At 43.1% G+C, this 23,466-nt stretch overlaps 2 protein-coding genes across 2 annotated transcripts; one reads left to right on the forward strand and one right to left on the reverse strand.

Annotated features, from left to right (window-relative positions):
* Positions 1-378: 378 nt before the first annotated feature.
* Positions 379-9,701, forward strand: LOC136434519 (fatty acyl-CoA hydrolase precursor, medium chain-like). The gene is made up of 10 exons (XM_066427375.1): positions 379-532; positions 1,252-1,393; positions 2,187-2,400; positions 3,229-3,408; positions 4,223-4,497; positions 5,321-5,423; positions 6,247-6,429; positions 7,561-7,711; positions 8,230-8,455; positions 8,677-9,701. The coding sequence occupies exons 1-10, from the start codon at positions 448-450 to the stop codon at positions 8,882-8,884; spliced, it is 1,767 nt and encodes a 588-aa protein (XP_066283472.1). The 5' UTR covers positions 379-447; the 3' UTR covers positions 8,885-9,701.
* A 74-nt stretch (positions 9,702-9,775) lies between these two features.
* LOC136434522 (uncharacterized) lies at positions 9,776-13,926 on the reverse strand. Its single transcript, XM_066427380.1, has 5 exons — positions 13,761-13,926; positions 12,601-12,846; positions 12,007-12,124; positions 10,793-11,567; positions 9,776-10,299 (listed from the first exon to the last, which is right to left on the reverse strand). Exons 1-5 carry the CDS (start codon positions 13,866-13,868, stop codon positions 10,152-10,154), a joined length of 1,395 nt encoding a protein of 464 aa, XP_066283477.1. The 5' UTR covers positions 13,869-13,926; the 3' UTR covers positions 9,776-10,151.
* Positions 13,927-23,466: the final 9,540 nt, after the last annotated feature.

Here is a 23,466-nt window from a genome sequence, read left to right on the forward strand (position 1 = left end):
GTCCAGGTTCCGGCCAGGGTTATGAGATCGCATCTAAGCTATGAAACTGAAGTTACTGGACAGTAGATGATTGCAGAGCTGACAGTCACATTTTACCTCTGACCAAAAATACTTCATCAGAACAGTTGTCCGCACACAAGAAGTCGACCCGTCCTTGGTGCTGAACGCTTTTCAAACACACAAGCAGACTCGAATACAGAGAAACAAACGCACACACATCCATAATGGTGCCATTAACTATATATGCTACCCGTACTTGGCACTGACTTGGTGCTAAAAATGCGATATGCGAATGTAAAGTTCATGTCTTGTCGGGCAAGAAATGTTGCCCTTACGGACGTTGACCTTAAATCCCACCGATCCAGTATATCAAAGTCCACCGTGACGTAGCGGTTTGGTAAACAAAGTCAACACGAACTATTGACCTGTCGAAGGGATCGTTTGAAAATGGCCGTCTATTACAGTAGTTCGCGAGGTCTTTGTACGTTCGTGGCCTTCTCAGTTGTGCTCGTCGTTCTTACTATGGGTACAGGTAAGGTTCATGTTGCATTCTTGGCACGCTGCCTATACTTTAACTGGATGGCCTTTCGTGGTGCTAACGTGGTCCTCGTATATTCATAAGGCAAGTCACCATAAACGGGGGACATATACAACCCTGGGCTTTAAAAAAGTGGCAAGGTGGTCTTGTGGTTAGAATTGTTGACTTAGTGTTGTGCCCCTGGTAAAGGCACTTTACACCTACTCTAAATACAGAAATGTTCGCGGTGGTTTTAAGTTACTCATTCGCGGTGAGCTCTTCTTAAAAGCACCGCAAAAAGAAACAAACACAACACACACTCACACAAACACACAGACATACACACACACAAACACACACACACACACATGTACAAACACACACACACAAAGACACACAGACAAACGCACACAAACAAACAAACTCACACACATACACTCACACACAAACAAACACATATACAAACACACATACAATCACACACACACACACACGCACACACACACACACACATACATACATACAAACATATACATACATACATACATACATACATACATACATACATACATACATACACAAACGTACAGACATACACAATACACAAACGTGTCCAAAACACAGCTGTCACCGTTAGACAGTGGTAGTAGTGACCATTTTCATCTCCTGAGAGAAAAAAAATATAAGGCCGCCTCAATTTCTCGCGTACATCACTATATCTGTGCCTGTCCCAGATGCCGTTGTCGTCTCCACCACCTACGGAGACGTGAGAGGGTCAGAGTTCGTGACCTCCTCTGTCGTCAGAAATGCCGTCTTTGAACGTATATTCACCTTCAAGGGGATTCCTTACGCCACTCCACCCGTAGGGAACCTCAGGTAGGGGTAGTTCCTAGTTCCTTACTTATTATATATGGAAACAAGGTTTGATTAACATTATTACATGTGTCCAATGGTCACTTCTTGTCACTCTATGGCGAACATTACCAGCATTATGGAAAATATATGACTGCGAAAATACATAACAAGACGTTGCCATGGCTACGGTGGTCTCTGTTGATGTTTTCGCTTTTTACTACTCATTGCCCGCATGCACATAAGGACCTCATTTGCATAAATCATATCAGTTGATCACCTTCTCTACCCAAATAACACAAGTTGTTTAAAGTATGAAAGTCTTATCGCAGTAGAAAAAAGGCTATTGTACCATTTCCTCATAAATTATTTAAATGAGGCCCTAATATTCATGATTTATGTCTAATGATGTCCACATTTGCTTAACTTCCAAATGCTACAAGAAAGAAATCCCCATCATTTACCACTATGTAATTATAGTATAACATCATGCTCTCACCTGAGGCATCACCAAAAACAAACTGACCTTAAACAATACCTCTCCGTGAATTAGTACCCTCTTCCACTGACCCCATGGCCATCACATTGACTGTCATTTCTGATTAACGACTAGTTCTAGGACCTCTGAACTGTACTTCCTGACACTGGCCCAACAACACACTTCCTACCACTCTTCTGACAATGTATTCAAATTTCGTCGCACACACATTACCATAAAAAAATACAGACCAAAAACAAAGATTCCGTACGCGGAGTCAACAAACGAACAAACAAGCCGGCTTGTTCGTATATCTGTACTTCTCTCCTTCTCCGACAGGTGGCGCCCTCCACAGAACCCCAGCAGCTGGACGGGCGTCCGGGACGCCACCGATTTTGGAAACAGATGCCTGCAAATGCTGGACTTACAGGAGTACGCATTGAGTGATCCGATTCTGAAGGAGCTTTTCCTGTGGCGCAGTAACTCCAGCAGCGAGGACTGTCTGTTTCTGAACGTGTACACCCCCAAAGTTTCCTCCACTTCTAACTTGCCTGTAAGTTTAGCCATTGTCTTTGACTTGAGCGTATAGAAAAGACTACACCTTTGTTATATTCTCCAAAATTGTCCTTACACAAAGACATTCAGTAATGTAATTTCTATACAAAGGCCATCAAATATGAATATTCAATATACATTCACTATAAACGAGGCGATTATTGTACTCTGTACCTTCGTCAAAAGGAAGGTGTTGCTTTCTGTATCTGGGTTTGTTTTTGTTGGGGTGTGTCTGTATTCATTTGAATACAGTGGAGTTACAGAAAAACGGTCACACTGCAGACTGACACGAAGAAGAGGCCAATTGGAAGTAAAACTGTTTCCCATAGGCTGGTTCCCATAATCATGATAATGTTAGGCACGTTGTGGATACTGTCAGGAAGTAAGGTCAACGATCCCAGAAAGGTCCCAGAATATGTTATCTCAAGCTCCTGCTAGATGCATGCCTGTTGCCTCGAGGGGCCAGTTGGGAACCTCACTAAACAGAATCAGCGAGAAATTCACAGTTAATTAATAAAATAAGACATTAAGAAAACTAGAAATATGTCACGTAGGTATGAGATACTCGATTTCTTGACGTTGCACATGCAATTTCTAGTCTTACTGTGTACAAATAGATCAATATATCAAAGGATGGCTAGACCTTTATACCAATTGTGTAAATGACACGTTGGACTCAAAATGTTTATTTACTCATATCTATTCATATACATTTATGTATAGGTTAATAAATGTGTATCCACTTGACGTTTGTATTCATACAATATAGTAGGCCTTACGAAAGTCGCCGTACTTTTGTTGTGTCAATAAAGATTTCCTATTTCAGGTGATGGTGTGGCTACATGGCGGCGGTATGACTTTCGGCAGTGCAGACACGTACCCGGCTGAGATCCCGACATCATTACATAACGTCGTCATGGTAACCGTAAACTATCGGCTCGGCAACCTGGGTTTCCTGCCGACATTGGACGAGGATGCATCTGGCAACTTCGGTCTCCTCGATGTGGTGAGTTCATAGCCTCTACCAGGCTCCGCGGATCGCTGGGAAAATAGTAGAAATCGACCAAATAGAGTGAATAGTGTGCCAAGGGTAGTCCTGCATACCGGACTACCCTTGGCACACTATTCACTCCGATGTGGCCGATTTCTACTATTTTCCCAGCGATCAGCGGAGCTTGGTAGAGGCTATGGAGCTCATTCTCGCAAAATAATTTCCTTCAAGCTTATCTTTCCATGATTCTTCTGGCTTCTTCAGGTATGGATGACCCGTTTACTTCCTGCATGTGACTGTTTTGGAAGTTGACGTAAAACCAACAGCGGGTCGAAGGTATCCGATGTCAATCCAGATTTTTACCCATGCCAAATGTTTGCGACAACACTTTATGGGGATCATATAGTGACACTTGATAAGCAAGCTCATAATTCTTCATAACCAAGGGGCTACAAGAGCGGGCTTGTGAAAGTCGATTAGCATAGTGTTCACCGGTTTGGTTTGTATAGTCACCACCGGGAAGCTCCGTTGAGGAACTGCTAGATATACACGAGCAATACCCCAACGTGATTTCCGCTCTCGTCTTTAAGAAAGCCACACGCAAGAAAAACTAGTAGGTTTGGGCTCGAATGAATTCTAAACGGAAACTATGAGACCACAGCGTCTTTTCTGAAGATGCGGCGTTAGCGCGTACGGTTGGCTTGAAGTGGTCCACTACTATTTGCCTAATAGTCCTACGTGATTATCACTTATACATGTATTACCAAACTGGTAATCTAGCCTCTTTAAATTGACATTACCCATGAGTCATACAAGCCCTTTGTGACAGATAAAAGCTCTCCAGTGGGTAAAAGCGAACATCAGGAACTTCGGAGGAGATACCGACAGAGTCACCATCTTCGGGGAGTCCGGAGGAGGCTGGGCCGTCTCCCTGCTCGTCATGTCTCCCATGGCAACGGGGCTGTTCCACCGCGCCATCTCCCAGAGCGGGGTGGCGGGAGTACCGATCACTCAGAAGGGGGACGTCGGGAGGGCGGAAGACATGGCCCGTGGATGTAACTGCACCACTGCCTCCTATGACGGGATGATGAGATGCCTTCGAGGGTTTGTTTGTTCGTTTCATTCAGATTTCATTCATACACTCCATTAGTGTACAATTTTTACAAATTTTACACTATTCTTCCTGGAGGTCGCCTACATTAAATATAATTAGATCAAATACAGGAACAAAACTTAAACAATGGTTAGACAGTAAAATAAACAAATCAAATATGATGAACTTAAAGTGAGCTAGCAGGAGAGGTCAGAGGTCAACTTAGAATAACGGAATCAGAAGATACGGTTAATCTGTCTTTAACCAAAAATGCTTGATTTCATACATCTTACATTTAGAAGTTTATTTTACATTTGTATACAGCCAGATGACGTCGACAAATCAGAATGTTATGGTAATTAGTTGGTATTTACTATTTTGTTACTTCACCTTTGGTCATCATTGTTAATCCTTTGTTATACTGAGAAAATGGAGCTATTATGGACCCTAATGGTCTTAACCATCCCCAGCACAATCCTACTGTATTTTTTCTTAGATAAATATATGTAATGTTTTTATCTGTGTGAAATAAAGAATAGATGAACGCGTTGAAGCACTTAAACATGCAGGGCAAGTGATTGTGCTTGTTTGATTGTTCTTTGTTAGTTAGTTAGTTAGTTAGTTAGTTAGTTAGTTGGTTGGTTGGTTGGTTGGTTAGTTAGTTAGTTAGTTACTTACTTAGTTACTTGGTTACTTAGTTACTTAGTTACTTAGTTACTTAGTTTTTTCAATCATTCAACCAATCAATCAATCAAAAGCCTTATTTCCTTTCGATAGCTTGTTCGGCCGCACAGACCAATTTTCAACAAGGTTTGTTTGTTTGTTTGTACACAGACAGCCAGGCCAGGACTTGGCTACAATGCTGACTGGAGACATCGCCCTCATGATGAATGCCACAGCAGTAGTTGGAGACGAGTTCCTTCCGGGGAGTCCCTGGGTATTAATGAATACTATCTGCATGGAACTATCAACTATGAGTTTGGAAATGCGATGATGAAAATTATGACAACTTGCTGACGTCACGTATCCGTAAAGACACGTCTCAATAAAGTCACGTGTCTGTAACTCTCGCGACTTTACGTTCGGCAGTGATTGGTCATTATTGAGCCTTAAGAAGGCGACAGTGGTCGTTCAACATTTGATTCGTGAATACGTTAGTGTTGGAAGAAAATTTAGCACTGTATTTTGACTACTACCAACACGGATGAGCTTCTATAACAATTTGTTAAATATTCTGATTCGGCTTGCTTCCATGCCGCCAAGTGGGGTCGTGTGGCGCAACGGCAGAGCGTTCGGCTGAGAACCAAGAGGTCCCGAGTTCGAATCCTGTCATGTCACCGATCTTGTGCCCTTGGGAAAGGCACTTTACACGACTTTCCTCACTCCACTCAGGTCTAAATGGGTACCTGACTTCGGTTGGGAAGGTCGTATTGAGGTCACCTGGCGGCGCCGAATGGCAGCCGCCCAGACCCTTGCGACAATTTCACATAATACAAGTGTGGATAAGATATGTATATGTATATGTTGTGTATTATGTGAAACCTGTAAACCCTGCATCAATTCAGCGCCAGAAAGGCTGCCATTGCGGGTAATTTCTGACCAATAAAAACAATTCTTAGTGGCCTGGAATCCAGGACGACAGCATGTGTGGCAGTGGACCGTTGGAAGATATATAAGTCCTTGTTTCACTACTGATCAGTAGCTGCATCGTTGTGTGTCGTTGATTCCCGAAGATCTAAATTCTAGCGTGGTTTTCGCAGGAACTGATGACTAAGAAGCAGGTGAACAAGGTTGACTATCTGCTGGGAACTAACGACTATGAGTTCGGAGATGCGATGATGAAAATAATCGGAAACACATTCATCGATGAAGACGGGATAACTATGACAGAATTCGAAGAGAATCTACTAAAAGACCTGATGTGGATCACCAGCCAGTTCTTGGTAAAGCCCCCATCTCACTGGACCCGCGGCACGCTGGCGGCGTCGCTGCGGCCGATCGAATCGACAAAAGCACTCAACGAATTTCATCGACAAAAAACTTATTTTTTTAAGCTTTATGTGTTTTGTTGTCTTTTTGGTCATACCTGTACGTTTTGAAGGATAGTCCCATAATAAAGTCAAGGGTAACACAAATCCAGTTTAGGACGCAGCGACGCCACCAGCGTGCCGCGGGTCCAGTGAGAGGGCGGCTTAAGGCCCGTGCTGCTTGATAACCTACCGGTGCATGTATATATATGCATGACTAACAACTTATACTAGGTTCTTTTTGCGTTCTGTATATTTTGGTAACGTTTCTTTCCTCTCCTCTTCGGCAAAATGAAAGTAGATCTCCAATATGCTGTCTTGATGCAATAGTGTCTTGGGCAGTGAAAACATTTGTTACTCCAAACATTGTATGATATAAATGCTATAATTCTATCCTCAGAGTGTTACATCTAAAAAAATGGGTACCCCTAATGGACCTTCGTGGGTGTAGTCATGACTCATGAGTCTTCCTGTATCCTCTTACAACATATTTCCGCCTATCCAACATTCTAGCAAGCTTCCACTCTGCGGATACACACCAAGACAAATAAACAAACAAGCAAACAAGCAAACAAACACATCAACTGATTACAGTACCTCCGTTTTTACGAAATGCAGGGGGTATCCCTGAGGTATGCACATTTTAGATATCCAGGTTATCAAGACATTATTGAGACATCCTTGACAACACAGTTTTCATATATGGCAGTCCTAGGGTACCCGGCGAGATTATTATGAAAGTTGACGATTGGCATTTTTCAAGTCTGGAAAGGGGCATTGCAGACCGTCGCAACTGCTTTTCCTTCTTTGACCGCTACACATTCTCCTGATGGACACGCTATGTATGAATATGTACATAACATGTCCATCAGCAGAAAACAAAGACAAAGGTATATGTTGGATGTATATATTATGTATATACTAGTATTTATACATAGCATGTCCATCAGCAGCAAACCAAAGGTATATATACCAAAGGTATATATATGTATATATACATACATAGGGATGGTATCAAGCACCTTTATCTTCTTGTTTGTCCTATAGGGTGGTGATGTCGACGCGATTGTCCAGCCGGTGATTGACCAGTACCTGGACAGGCCGGACGACCCGATCGCCGCACGTGACCAGTACGTCCAGCTCCTGACGGACATGTGGTTCACCGCGCCGACCGTTCTGATGGCCCAGGCGGCAGCAGGTACGACATCGCCTTTACAGCTCTCTGAAGCACGCGAGGCGAGTAGTACAGTCCCCAGGCTCCCGGGAATCGAACCCGGGCCACCAGCGCACAAACCCAACGCACTCACCACTGGGCTAAAAGGTCGGAACCAGTTACACTGGTCAGTAAGTGGCGATTCAACCACACTGTTACACCTCCTACGACGCCTGTATTGTAACTCAATACTGAATAATTCTGCTAGGTACTCGAATCTAAGATCACGTCATGTTAGGAAAAAGGCCGATGAATTTAAAAGCTAGCGTCACACCTTCGCCAAATTTGTTGATCACCAGAAAGTATACACAATACAGAAGGCGTAATTTTATCTGAAAATCTATCCTGTTAGTCTGGGTCGTTTACTGATCGCCATCTTGGAATGTCGTGTGCATGTATATTGGGCGAAGCCTCATGAGATATTTTAGATCAGATTACTCCTTTGTTTTCTGACTGTGTTTCATGAATGGAAGGACGAATATCTGTGTTTTTCTGTCACACAGCTCACCCTGTCGGAGTCTACCTGTACGAGTTCCAACATCGCACGTCGTACTTCACCGCCAGGCCACCCCGCGTCCAAGCCGACCACGCCGACAACCAGTTCTACGGCTTCGGCATCCCGTTACTGCTGGACGACACGGGCGACTCGTGGAAGTACAGCTTCACAGATGAAGAGCGGGAGTTGAGTCTGGACATGATGGCGTACTGGGTCAACTTTGCCGCAAACGGGTATGTCGATACGAATGTGTGAAATCTTGGTATTCTCTTTTTTATTATCAACAGGTCATCATATATTCTTTTTCAGAATGTATACTAAACATGAAAAGGGGTATGCCATATGAATTTATATATATATATATATATATTAAGAGAAAAATCTTACTGTGAATTGTGTTCCTGTACATGTTTACTTCGTGATTAACACAATGCCCGTTGTCCCAATTCTAAAGGGATCCCAATGACTTTACGGGAGCAGCACGCATGCGCGACACCGTGAACTGGCCACGTCACTCTCCGTCATCACAAGAGTACCTTAGAATAGACACGACGTCATCTGCTGACGTCAAGATTCGGGAGACCCGGATGAAGTTTTGGAACGAGGAGGTTCCAAGGTTGCTGGGAAACAAGGTTCGGATCGCCGGGTCGGACGAGCTCTGAATTTTCTATGTAACGTAATGTGTATTGAATGCAGAAAAGAATACATATCTTGCCGAAAAATTTTCTTTACTTCCCAAGTAATATCAATACGTTAATATAATGACTTTTTTGAAGTTTGAAGTTTAAAATCAGGAATGATGTCTTATACGGATAATGATAATCTATTTCCATATTTGATACAATTAAGTTTTTCTACTTAAGCTTCTAACCATGTGGGTTTTACAATATCACAATAATAGAGAAAGTGTCCAACGTAGTCCACAGAGTTACAAGACAAACACCTGTCGTTCTCTGAGATGCCCATTTTATGTAATCAACCCTAGTCGGGTAAACATTGTGTGTGTAGTACTTTTCACTGAAAAGATTGAATTCTGGGCTCCTTTAAAACAAGAAATAAAGATGTCCATACAGTCTTCCAATGGGTGATTTGAAAACCAAAAAGCTGTAAACGTTTTTCCCAAAAACTTTGCCCAGTGGGCGTTGCTGTTTTCTGCGAGATTAAAATATTTTTGAAAAATAAGTTGGTCTGCACGCAAACTTCTTTTCCCTGTACTCTTATCTTAGGCGCTTCACTTGGTATATGAGGAACTCGTCTCCACTTGGGAGGAATCGCACTAAACAGGGCATTGTATTGAACTGATAAAACTAGGATGATCACCAGCAATATGTTTCAAGTCACTTAATGACATGAAGACTCCTTGGTAGTCTATGATATCATTGATATACACAATGACTTTCTTAACCCAATTACTAGAGTATAACATTTTACCTTTATAGGTGATACAATAATTATTCCTCAGAAGTTGCTATGGTAACGGTACATGTTCTTCTTTTGATTCAGTTGTCCTCAATTCATACCAATTTTGTATCAATGTCCGATAAAAGACAGGTACATGTAGAGACTGCATATAATTGCTGTTTTGAATTTGTCCAACGCTACAATTACATCTAAAGATACAGACATTAGAATCAAATCTATGTAGGTAACTCAACTGAATCATTTTCCAAATGGGTATGTATAGATTAGTACTTTGATATAATAGCTTCTCAACCCATTGTATCAAAAACGTTTTATGTATAATTCTTATATCAGGCATTTGTAATCCACCTACCTTGTAGTCCTGGATTAATATATTCCGTTTAACTCGATCTTTCTTCCACAAAAATCTATAGAACATCAGATTAACCTCAATGTGTAACCGGGGCTTAAGGCATGTTTTTCTTATTACAGGTTTGCGATGGCAAAACCTGTTCTATTATAGAAATGTTACACGATGGTGCCGGGAAGGAGAAAGTCGGGCCCGGGAATCTCGTTCCCGGTATGGCGACAGACTTCCATGAAGTACTCTCGTTCCCACTGCCCAATCCAGCGCGACGAAACGTCCGGAGCCCACTTCTCACCGGGTTTCCTCGCCCTGTAATATTCATAGATAGACTTTGAATGTGAGAGCAGACAAAAGGGAACCCCCTGTATCTAAAGTGGTAGCAGCCTCACAGCAGAGCTCCGCTGGTTCCAAAAAATTGCTAACTAGGAGATCTGGTTCAAATCCTGGGACATGTTCCTTGGGACTGCACCCGTGTTTCGGAAGGGACGCAAATTTTAAAGGTAGACGAGGTGCCATGTGCACGCGCGTAAAGGGGGAGGCAAAAGTGTACCCTGCTGCAGATACAACCGGGCCAAATGGTTACGGGCTAGCTGCACAAATGACCCATTAGTACAAGAAGAAGTCATCATCTAAAGTGTATTATAAGCAAAAAAAGGCCCAGAGAGCCTGCTATGGAGGCTAAGGGAAAAGTACGTCCAGTATGTACCACGTATGTCACTGCAACAACAACGACAATAATAATTAACAGTCAACCGAAGGAAATGCGTGCAGAAACAAGGACAACAGATTTGCGCGGCCTTACCTTGCAGACACCAAGGTTCCTGCCTGGCTGTCCTCGGTCAAGGCTTTCTCGATCTTGTCCGTGTCTTCTCCCGGATCCTCTGGACTCCACTTCAAGCCGAGCTTCTTCATCAGCAGACGGAATGTCTTCTCTTTGTTGTTGACCAGGGCTGAGTAGTTAATGACGGCGTGGAAGAAATACCCAGGCTGCTTCTTCTGCAGATCGGCGGCGCACTGCATCGCGCCGACCCAGAACGTGTACAGGTGGAACGAGCTCGAACCATGATGGTGCACCGTCGAAAACTTCGGGTCGTCTCCGAAACATCTCATGTGGTCAGGGGCGAGGGACACGCCGAGGAGTTGCGTTACCCATGTTGAAACCGCGTAAAGCACACGGCTTTCCTGAACGTAGAGTCGGCAGATTGATTCACAAACTTCCCGGCCATCTCTGTACAGGAACACGGTCTTGGCAGACGGGAAGGCGCGAGTCATCAGGTCACCGAGGAGGATGACTTCAGGACGGAACTTGTAGAAAATGACGTCACGATGACGTGGATCGGACGTCACGAGGTTGTAGTTCAGCAAAATGCCGACGTTCCTCAGAAGGGCTATGGTAGACTCTTCATTTGACAGGACAGTAGAAGAGCCGTGACGTGGTAGAGGCTGGCCGTGTTGGGAGGACCGCTTGAGTCGATGGAGAGCCATGTTTATGACAGAGAACACATCAGGCTCACTCACAGCCTGTGCCACCGAAGTGGCCTCCACAAAACGCGTCACCAGAGTCGACCCACATCGTGCTGTAAATAGAAAGAACACGAACGTCTTACTTTGCTTTTATCATTGTCGTTGCTGCTCTGAATTAAGAAAGACACCAGTTTAAGATACTTGGAAATTTCCTGAACTCAGATATCTCTAATAAAGGTTCATGTGTAATGTCAGAACGAAGATATCTTGAACAGTTCCCACGAAGCTAAGACACTATGTGATAGAAGACATAGCTCTTAAAAGACACGTGCATCCAGAAACACGTCGATGCATGAGGTGTTTGACATGGCTGCCCTTGTAATTTGAGAGATTGCTTTCTATGAAGGTTCACCAGATAAAAAGGGACAAATACGGATCAGTTGGGAGGGGGGAGTTAGCGGTGCATTTTATCTCACGGTTTTACTACATATTATAGATGTTTCCATATATGATTTTTTTAGAGTGTCCCAAACGTCCAGTTCCGCTCCTGACCTGTATTGAAGATGAAGACTTCCTGCACATGCGCGACCTTGTCAGCGACGGCGCTCGCCACCTTCTGGAGTTGCTCCAAGGGAACACAGAGAACCTCGGCTGCCTTTCGTCTCTGGGCCTTCAAACAAAAAGAGTAACGTTTTTTTTCTTTCATACATAGCGCGACAGACATGGCATGAGGTGTTTAGCCCCGTTCCATCACCATTTAAAAACAAAAAAGATGAAGAAAATGACTACCATTTTAGCGTGATCCTTATATATTATGCGATAAAAACAGTCAGTTGTTTTCCAGGTCCGATTCACTATCATTATGATGATGGCTTTGGTATTTCATAATAAGGAGGTTCACGATACTAAGAGCGTACGCGCAGCGAAAGCCATTACGGGTAACACGTCAAAATTGAAGTCTCCTAAACTTTTTACAGCTCTTACCTCGAACATTGTAAAGTTTACACATTACGCAACACGTGTTTTGCTACAAATATTTATTTAGAATCTCTGAACCTCTTCATTATACAAAGATATCTCTCTCTCTCTCTCTCTCTCTATATATATATATAGAGAGAGAGAGAGAGAGGGGGGGGGGATACAAACCTCACGGAAGAACGGATGTGCTTTCAGATCCACACCATCCACGGGTCGGATGAGCACCACCACTTCTTGTTCCCAGTCTATACTGTAAACAGAAAACTCGTTCCCACGACGAGCAAATAATTTCACCACGTCATGGACCGTTGTCGCTTCTCCCACTGGTACGAAGTCGTCAAGAGAGCTGAGGGGCAAGTTTAGTTTCCTCTTCTTTGGTATCACCTTTCTAGTGTATGCCAGATGTTGCTTTGTCTGAAAAAAGATAACCAAACAAAAGAAGCTATTCTGACTCATATATTTCAGATATTGTCATCATGGATATGCCTGGTTTACATGTCTTGGCGTAAGATTACGTAAAATCAAACAAACATGACGCAGTGCTGAAAGCCCTGAGCTAAACTGGTTCGAGATCCCTTTCCTTTTCCTTTTTCCCTGGTCTGGCCCGTGGTGACATATGGCTGCGAAGCATGGACACTTCATGCTAAGGACACTCAGAAGATCCAAGCCTTTGAGATGAAGTGTTACAGGAAGCTACTAAGGGTCAGCTGGACAGAACATCGTACAAACAACTCAGTGCTAGAAGAGCTGGGGATACAAAGGACACTACTGAACATGGTAAAGAGAAGGAAGCTGCAATACTTTGGCCACGTCACTCGAGCGCAGAACATCTCAACCCACATCCTGCAAGGGAAGATCTGCGGCACCAGAAGCAGAGGGAGGCCACGCAGGAGATGGGGAGATGACATAAAGGAGTGGACAGGACGGTCACTTGCAGAATGTACCCAGAGGGCGAAGGACAGGGAAGGATGGAGGAAGCTTGTGCTGAAGGCGACCATGGTCCCCGACCCTCAAGATGAGGATGGGACTAGGTGAAGGTGTGATGACGCAGTTGCAGCTAGAGTTCCACGACCTCATACCTTCGCCAGCCATACTCTTGTCAACTATGAGAAATGTCCAAAGTTGCATATTTATTGTACGATGTTATCACCAACAAAACTACTAGGTATGTAAGTTCTGTTCCAAAATAAACGGTTAATATATCATTTTCTTAATGATTGTGCATAATCAATGTTTAACGATGCCCACCTTTACCTATTGTAACTTCTCGGCAAATATGAAATATTTTAGCAGACTATTTATGCAGCCTTGAACGAACCCCAACAAACCTTGGGCCAAGATGACGATTGTTCAGTCAGTTGACGGAACAGGAAGTAGACCACGACAACGACTGCACTCAGCGCTGTAATGACTGCGGCCACTGTGAACACATCCATTGTTGTCCAAAGCCCTTCTCCTGAAACCACGTGATCTTGTACTTAGTTGTGCTAAATACGAAAACCTGAAAGAACAGGAATTGGAAAACCTCATACCTCTGTGAAATGTTAATATAAATCATATATGCGGGGTGTCCCTGCGCTTCTGTTACTAGCCACATCTGGTTCAATTACTTGGACCAGAAGGTCCGGGTTCAAGCCCCAGGTAAGACACCTCTGGACAAGAGGCGCATTGAGTCATACCAAAGACTTTATAAAATTGTACATCCTTCTGAAACAGTATGGACGTTAAACACACTCCACTGCCAGTGGACTAGCCCCCTGTTGCAGTTATTGACAGAGAGGGGGGGAGAGAGTTGTATGACGATAATTATTCTTGTATATATGACGATACTTTACACTTGGGACCGCATGTATGATAAACGTTACGTTTGGGACCGCATTGTAAAGCGACACCTAGCTGCAGTGTGGAGCACTACCAGTCAGCATTGCCCTGAGGAAGGGGACAGACGGTCACCGAAACGACGGCCGTTGATTGTTTACAGACCCTGGTTGCAAATAAAAACATCGTTTTTCCTCAATTAACCCTCATACACCCGAATGGGGTCATTTTTGACCCCAGACGTGGATTTTGTCGTACCATTTGAACATGTTTGATGTGAGAAAAAATTCCTTCCGTGACTTTGTCAGTAGACATCTTGTCTAACCTCTCCTAATTTTCTAGGGAGATCGGCACAATACTGTTGACATTATATAGGAAAGTCTGTGTTGAGTCCATTGGGGTCATTTTTGACCCCAGCAAAAATATTGTGCTGTTTTTGAGACCTGCCCTCTGTAACTCTTAAACTGCTCATTGTATGACCACCAAATTTTCAGAGGATGATGCACATGTGAATCGATATTGTTTACAGACCCTGGTTCCAAACATCGTTTTTCCTCAATTAAGGCTGCACGTTTGAATGAATCATATTTTAGAGACCGTCTGTCACTGTGTGGTTTCAAAGGTCACTTTGTGAGTCGCTCGTTCTCATTTAAATGTACACATTTTGTACCCTCCGTTTCCGTTTGAAGTAAGACGTTTCTGACATTAAGATATGCCACATATAAGCTGCCAAACTGTAGTTTTTAGAATGCAGAAAAGTTTTAAGTCGTCATGAAAACGACAGTTTGGCACCTTAAATGCGGCAAATCTATATGTCAGGAACGTCTTACTTCAAACAGTAACGGGAGTTACAAAATGTGTACATTTAGATAAGAACGAGCGGAATATCAAACATCAAAACTAACATACATGTTCTCCTCGGAGAGAGTGACTTACATGTACGATCAAACCGAGAAACAAGACTTTATTTCGAACTATAACTTATTAACACACACAGACACTCACACACACACACACAGATAGTCACATACACAAGATGTTCTATTTGCCACTTTCTCCCTCCACACACAGACACACTCGCACAAAACACAAACACATACATACACACATACACACACTTGAACACACTCATACACACGCACGACACCCGCACACACACGCACACACACACACACACACACACACACACACACACAAACACATTAACGTACTCATACACAGACACACACACGCACACATACACATATACACACACTCATGCACACAAGCACACACACTAACACATACATACATACGAGACTCACCGCACGTTTTGGCTGTCTGTATGGAACTCTTCTTCGCCTCCTCTATAGCAACTTGTACACACAGCCCGGTCACCTTATCGTGGCGTCAGGGTAAATAAGACATCAGAATCCGCCCACTTACGCAAATTTCTTTATCAGTGAACAGAGTAAAATGTTAACTAGTTGACAAAGCTGCCATCAGCTCAGTGGCCTAGTTATGATAGTGACGTCAGGAGAAGCACGTGTTCTTGTTCTGTTGTTGTTGTTGTTGTTGTCCTTGTTTAACGTCTATTTTATCGCTAGACGTGGTCTCTTGGTGCTGTGTTAGGCTTGGTTCATACGAGGCTAATGTCTCTCTAGGTGTTAAACTCTTGGTGGCTTGTGCTTGCGTGCTGCTGGAAGTGTTTCTAGGAGAGCACATCGAGTCTGTGCGTGCTCTCGATGTACCGGGAGAGAGCTAAGTACATCTGCTTGTTGATTGTCTCGGAAAGTCTTCTCTCATCCCAGCTAGAGTGACGATATCCGTGTCTCTACTTTCCTCTGCAAATGATTTCTGTGACACGGCTTCGAAATCTGTGTCTCCGATTTTAGGTGACTAGAGTTCAGAGTGCAAAGTTCAAAAGAGCAGACAATGTGCAACGTTACCGGTAATAATAATAATAATAATAATAATAATATCAGGTGTATTTGCAGCCAGTGCCACAGGCAGGTACCCAATGTGTAGGGTAATGAGGCTGTTTAACGTGTTCGAGGCACCTCCTCGAGCACGGGACCCCCGTTTTACGTCCCTCCCGGAAGACGATTTCGTGGAAAGCTTGGTGAGGCTACAGCAATCCGGACGTCCTTGGTTGGTCTCCCATCCAAGCACTGTCCGGACCGCGCGTTGCTTAACTTCCGAGATCGAGGGATCGGGTGTATCCAACGCGCCACGCGGCCGTCAAGTAACCATCCTTGCAGTCAGTGTTGATTCTACTGTTCCCTCTCTCCCGTCAGAGAGTCGACGGCGGCAATGTGCTGTTGGTGCCGCCTCCGATCATAGAAAGTAGGTGGTTCGCCATGGCAACGATCGGGCAAGCCTTGTTGGACAGAGGTCACACCGTGGGGGCAGTCTTCCCAGAGCGCGTTCTGTCGAAACGTCGAAAGGACAGGCCTGTTTTTCGGTTTGAGACGTTCCAGGACCAAGGAGCCTGGGCACGCCTTGAAGAACTTAACAACTTGGAGAGACAGGAGGCGGGAGAAGACGGTAGAATCTTCCTCCCACGCCTGTTACAACTGCGCGACATGTGGGGTCAAGAGATTGCCAAACACTGTGATCTTCTTCTGGGGAACAGTACCTTGACGAATCGCATGAGGGCGTCGCGTTACGATGTCATCATAACCGACCCGTTATTTCACTGCGGAGCCATAGTCGCTAGACACCTCGATGTCCCTAATGTCGCGTTAATTAAATGGCACAGTTAGAGCATGACGCAAGAGCCACAGGGGTTCCCTCCCCAGTGTCTTACGTACTGTCGATCTTCTCCACGTTTACTGACCGCATGACGTTTCTACAGCGGTTGGAGAACGCTTACGTTGTCTGTAAGCAGCTGGCAGTGTTCTGGCTGTGGGTCAGGGCACACGACAGAGTTAGAACATAGTAGAATGGAACTCGTTGTCATCAGATGCTGTGGGAACACCTTCACTAAATAGCTTCAAAGAACGATTGCAGTCAGATGTGTCCGATCCTTTGTTGGATTTTCCCCAGCCATCCATGCCAAATATGGTTAATATTGGAGGGTTCCACGTAAAAGAACCTGTGAGTCTTTCGGTGGTACGTCAGGTATCTGTTCTTGGTGCTGAACACTATCCACATTCCACACACAAACATCACATCTGTCCTTGGTTCAGAACACCATCCACTCACAAATATCATATCTGTCCTTGGTGCTGAACACTATCCACACACAAACATCACATCTGTCCTTGGTGCAGAACACCATCCACTCACAAATATCATATCTGTCCTTGGTGCTGAACACTATCCACACACAAACATCACATCCGTCCTTGGTGCTGAGCACTGGACCTGACTACCTACTTTGCAATTTTCGCACACACAGCATAATGCATTTCAATAGGATGACAGCTGACCGGGACCTATTGCAATTCTAGTACACATTGCTAGGTGACGCTTTTGATCCACAAGGATGACGCCACAAAAAACCTCCAGAATATGTCAACGGCGATATTAGTTCACTAATTCATGCAACAACAAAGCCATTTCAAATCAAACTCAAAGCAAGAAAACTAAAACATTTTGAGCATGTTTCGGGGGGGGGCTCTTTTTATAAAAAACAACAACACTGATTTCTTTCTTTACGCCCTTGTTATGATAAAAGATGTGCTGTGGCCTGCACTTCAGAATAATTGCGCAAGAGGGCCAGGTACCGCTTATATGGACTTTATTCCGCATCACAACTTTTGTAGCAAATAGAACAGATGTAATGAGCATTAATCAGCACAAACAAACAAGTCCTTTATCTGGCAATACAGATAAGAAAAGGCGTATTTATGAGTGATTACAATGTTAGGAAGTGAGTTATCTATTTTCAATATTTACCGACTTGTATACGTGTACAACGCGTGTGGTCCTTACAAACGGTATATACCGTCTTTGTTGTTCAAACATTGTCCGTATTGTTATACGTTATCTGTATACCTGTAATACGTTATCTCCTATACGTTATCTATTACAAAATACGTTGAAAGAACACATTGCGTGGCTGTCCACCAATGGTGAAGTGAGTATATTTCATAGCAAGGTGAGGCCAGTTCTTAAGATGAGAAAAAACTAAGAAGAAACTTGACGAAATGTGTGGTCAAAATATAGTGTTGTACACATTCATTTACAGCCTGTGCTTTAAAGTCTAATCCACTTTAATACATTCTTTATGCTAAAGGAGGTATGCTTTGATAATAAGTTTGTATGGAGTATGGAAATGATATAAACAGAACGTGTACATTATTTAGTGTAAATTCACAAATCAACAATGCACACGTAATAAACCTACACTGCGAACTATTTAAACCCTGTACAAAAACAAACGAACCTTCTTCGATCTGTATTGACTGTTATGTAACGTACAAAATGCTGGGAACTAAGTTATAATCCTTCTAAAATTCCTACATAGAATGGTGCCTAGCCTGATTGAATCGCGCTTGTAGCGGCCGGTCAGCCCCTAAAGGGGCTATTACAACCTCGGATAGCGGGGTTTGCATTTCACATGGTACTAAAATGGTACCGTAACTTCTATCGGGGAAACACAATGACGGAAAAGCCTACACGGAAACCCAGGGATGACGCCCCTGCACAGAAGTCCTAGGGAAATCAGAAAATCCAGGGGATGAAACACCCCTGTCAAAAAAAGTCCTAGCCAAAAAAGCCAGTGGGAATGGCCCCTGCGACAATATGTAACTGTGTATATCTGTGGAATTGTAAACGTGTAACGTATATGTGCTATAATTATGTTATGTAACTTATGTATGTTCGAATAAAAATGTGAGAACAAAATAATAGATAAATCAATTTCTATCGGCCAAATTACACCCTCTCCGTCTACAGAATTGCCGCGATCGTTGTTTTGCTGACTCCGCGCACAAATAAGCTTCATCTCATGACCCGAGGGAGTGATTTGGTAACACAACATCCTCATGGCCCCCGATAGGTCAGATTAAAGTGTTACGGTAACTACAGCTCCCTCGCTTTGTCATTAAAAAAAGTATCGATCAGTCGTTTCTATACTTTGCGCGGGCAAACTTGGGAGTTGATATGGTCGCTGACATTCCTGGGGGTAGCCTGGGTTTCGGGGCGTCTCAAAACTTTTAATGTGCTATCAGGATGGGCGATAGTTAATTTATGTTTGATTTCTATTTCATTGCAATACTCAGTTACTTCGTGGCAATTGTTTGCGGATTTCTGATAACCCCCGACTGGAGAGAAATCTCGACAGCTGGGAGGATAATTAATCACCGGAGGTTGATAAGGAGAAAAAATAACAAGTGAAGCAAGCAAGATAGTATTATGAGCAACTTTTGACGTATAAAATCGAACTATGTTCATTCATGTTTTACCTCCGAAAAGGAGGTTTACCTCCGACTTGGGCACTGTTTTTGGTTGTGTTTTTGTTTGTTTGTTTGTGTGTGTGTGTGTGTGTGTGTGTGTGTGTGTGTGTGTGTGTGTGTGTGTTTGTGTGTGTGTTCGCGCCTATATCATTCTCAAGATCCTTTTGATGGATTTGTAGGAATTTTGGTATGTGGGTAGTTATTGAGGCCCGGAAGAAATATGTCGATGTTGGTCCCCCTAGCAGTATTTCTAGGTACTGCAGCAGTACAAGCCGACACCCCCTTCTTGAAAGTAGTGTGATATCGTCCTCCGACAGATGGTCCGCCGTCCGCCACAGAATGATATAGGAGGGAGATTGCTAGAATTGATTAAGGGAAGAAGGGGAGGGGGTCAATAACATTACGAAATTCACAAAAACTATATTTCACTAAGGTATGAGACCTTCAGTTTCTTGTATAGCTCTACAGTCCAGATTGATGATACTGACTGTACAGTTTAGCTGTGCGGAAGTTTTAACTTTGCATTATGATGATAGTACTGATAATGATAATATATTCAGATACTATGCATGTAGTTAACACTGTAGTGAAAACAGTTTCTAGGTCATTTTCAGTGCCTTTTCAAAACAAGTACCGGTCTTACAGTGTCTTACAGATTACACATGATTTTTATCTTTTTTACTTATTTTGTTTGCCTGTTCAGGACACATAATGTTTCCTCGTGAGTTGAAAATTTGATCAATGATATTTGCGTTACAAGATGATACGTTCTAAAGCCCGTGCGCTATTGTCCCAAAATGTAGGATAGGCACCAATTAAAATCTGAGCAGAGCTATTAAAACGAGTAGACTTTACATAACCTTGCCTTATGAGTTCGGGTTATCATATATCTATTTTATAAGTTCGATATTGTCGCTATTGGACCGCCGAACAGCATATGTACATAACTGACTGATGTAGCAACGAGTCCATGTACACCAGCACTTATTATGGGCGTGTTCTCCTTTGAGCACTGACCTAGTTCAGAAGTCCAAGGTTTTCCGAACGGCAAGGTCATTTTTGGCGTAAGGCCGTTGTACAATCTGTTGCCGTAAGCCGTCGTACGATTTATTTTGATGTCGTTAGCCGTCGTACAATTTTGATGTGGTAAGCCGTCGTACGATTTTTACTGATGTCGTAAGCCGTCGTACAATTTTGATGTGGTAAGCCGTCGTACGATTTTTACTGATGTCGTAAGCCGTCGTACGTTTTTTATGTCGTAAGCCGTCGTACGATTTTTGCTGTCATAGCTTGTCGTACGATTTTTTATGTCGTAGAATTTTCAAGCAGGCTGACAGAACCAACCAACTATAATTGTCCTTTTCCATGACAAGACAACTGGATTTTGTACGACAAATGCACGACTATTTCAAGACTGCCTTCGGTTCGCGATCGTGCGACGGTCGTAACGACAAGACGCTTAGTCAGAAAAAAAAACGAAATTTAGGTAGATTTTTCAGTTGCTATTTCTGTCACAAGTATCGGAGCATAGCCACCCGAAACGCGATTTTGTTTTCTTTGTTTATCACTGAATGCAAGCACAAAGTGTTTTGGTGTTTGGGCAACCACTTACTGATTCAGATTTCAGTGCTAGCTCGTATGTCCGCCTGGTGGTCCTGGTGTTGAACCAGAAATGTCTACAGTGTCAGTAGAGGATGCAATGCTTCGTAAGCTTTGCCAAGCAAGAAGAGCCATACCTTAAGCATGTCGAAAAAGGCACCAAACTTTGATATGGCAGAGGGCCCGGTAACGATCGTGCGAAATAAAGACGTGCGACAAATGCGACAATTCTATTACACAGGTTATTCTTTCCAAGTGTACAGTACTGTCTCGATGTCACATTGTGATCCATCCGTCATTCAGTCAATAGTCGCCTTAAGATATTGACAGGCTATACGGAAAGATGCATGGGAGAACGGGAGAGGTGCAGTTAAATCCAAGTAGTTTCAAACCTCCTTGTTGAATCCAAAACATCTCCAGCAGCCTGATATTGAGTTCTTATCAAAGCGCGCATACTTCCCGTGCCAGGTGACATGGTGTGCCGTTGCACCCGTATCTGATAAATCGCTCTAATTACCTTCTCATAGTGTCGCCAGCCACACAATTAGCTATAAAGATCACTACATCCGTATTATAATGGTAACTTCAGAGATTTAGACGGTAATTTTTCAGATTTAAAGGTTTAAGGTACCGTGTTTGGAAGTCAACAAGTTCTTAGTTGTTTCTGTGTGTAGATTTAGCTAAACATTTTATTAGAAATGGAATAATTTGATCAGCAATATGGTACCTGTCGTATTTTGCACATTCAAAGAGCCGTTTAGAGAACGATTTCCTCGGTTTTATTTTAAATTTTCAGTATCTCTAAAATCTTTTAGAATTTAAATCAAAAATAGAAGATTCTTTCTGCTCGTGGAAACGTCGGTAATTATTACAGTGTTATCTAGCGGCTCGATCTAACTAATTACATGTTCATTGTCTCCCTGTACACATAATTAGCAATAAACATGTGGGTAGATCCGTATAACATTGGTCTCTAAAGATTTAGAAAGCCATTTTTCAACTTGGAAGGCTACATAGGCTGCCATGCTGTGAGAAGCATTGGTATGGATGAATAGCAAGCCGTCACAACTGGCATCCAAACGAATAATGTATAATGATTTTATTCCACTTTGTATTTGTGAAGGAAGTTGACTTTTACAGTTAACTGTATTTATCCGTTTGTTGATTCATTGGTCAAAGCGTCCCAACTAGCGACAGTAAGCTAGAACGAACAGATTTTTGTTGCCGTGGTTGTTTTGTTTTGCTTTTTGTTGCTAGGACGGGCCCCTACTTTTATCTGTAAGTGTGGCGGTTGTTTCTGGTACGTAATTTACGGTTTCCAATACTTTTAAACTTCAGGAATATGCTCGAGATCAGCACTCTTAGAAAAATCTTCGAATTCAATCCGCTTTTTACTTTTAAGTTGATCCGTGAAAAAAAAAACAATTTCGTAAGTCTGTCCTGGCGGTGGACACACGGGTTGTGTCGTCAGCCTCGCAGAACCGGAAATTCCTTCTTTACCTGGTTACGGCAGGAATCCTGACAATTCTATCTGGTCAGATCTATTTAATGACATGTTCATAGGGTACGTGGGTACACTATTGTACTGGGTAATTGGTGAATTAAACCAAATATATCCGACATTAAAACGTCAATAATGAAGACATATCTCTAACTAAGGACATGGTCAAATTCGTCATACGATCCTCTCACGATCGTTAACTTTCTTGACGGTCCGGAATGTGTCGTACAAAGGTCAGCCGTCTTAAGCTTGTTACGGCAACGGCTGGTTTAGATCCTTGTCGGCAGTTAGTTCTGTCCCACACAGCCTGCTTGAAAATTCAGCGACGTCAAAATCGTACGACACCTTACGACGAATGCGGTCACAGTCATTGTATGGTATTGTTTGTTGTAGTATTATCAGAGACAATGACAGAAGCGGCTGTAGACAAGGGTCTAAGGCAACATTTTCCGTCAGAAGACAGCTTCTTTATTTTGTATGACACATTCACGACTGTCTCAAGACTGCCCTCAGTTTGCTGGTGCCGTAGACCTATTGTACGACGAATGTCACCGGGGCCTTGCTAATATCCATTTCCCCAATGATCCTAAGAATGACAATATAACTTCACTCTAAACTTTTCCTACAAAGACTGTAAAGGGCAAACCGCAGCTCAACATCCTATGAACTGGAAAAAAATCATCAAAGTTTGCCTGACGTTCTTTTGGTCCATATTAAGGTTCGCTAACCTCT

The sequence above is a fragment of the Branchiostoma lanceolatum genome, chromosome 5 (assembly GCF_035083965.1).
Source record: "Branchiostoma lanceolatum isolate klBraLanc5 chromosome 5, klBraLanc5.hap2, whole genome shotgun sequence".
In the NCBI taxonomy this organism is placed as follows: domain Eukaryota; kingdom Metazoa; phylum Chordata; class Leptocardii; order Amphioxiformes; family Branchiostomatidae; genus Branchiostoma; species Branchiostoma lanceolatum.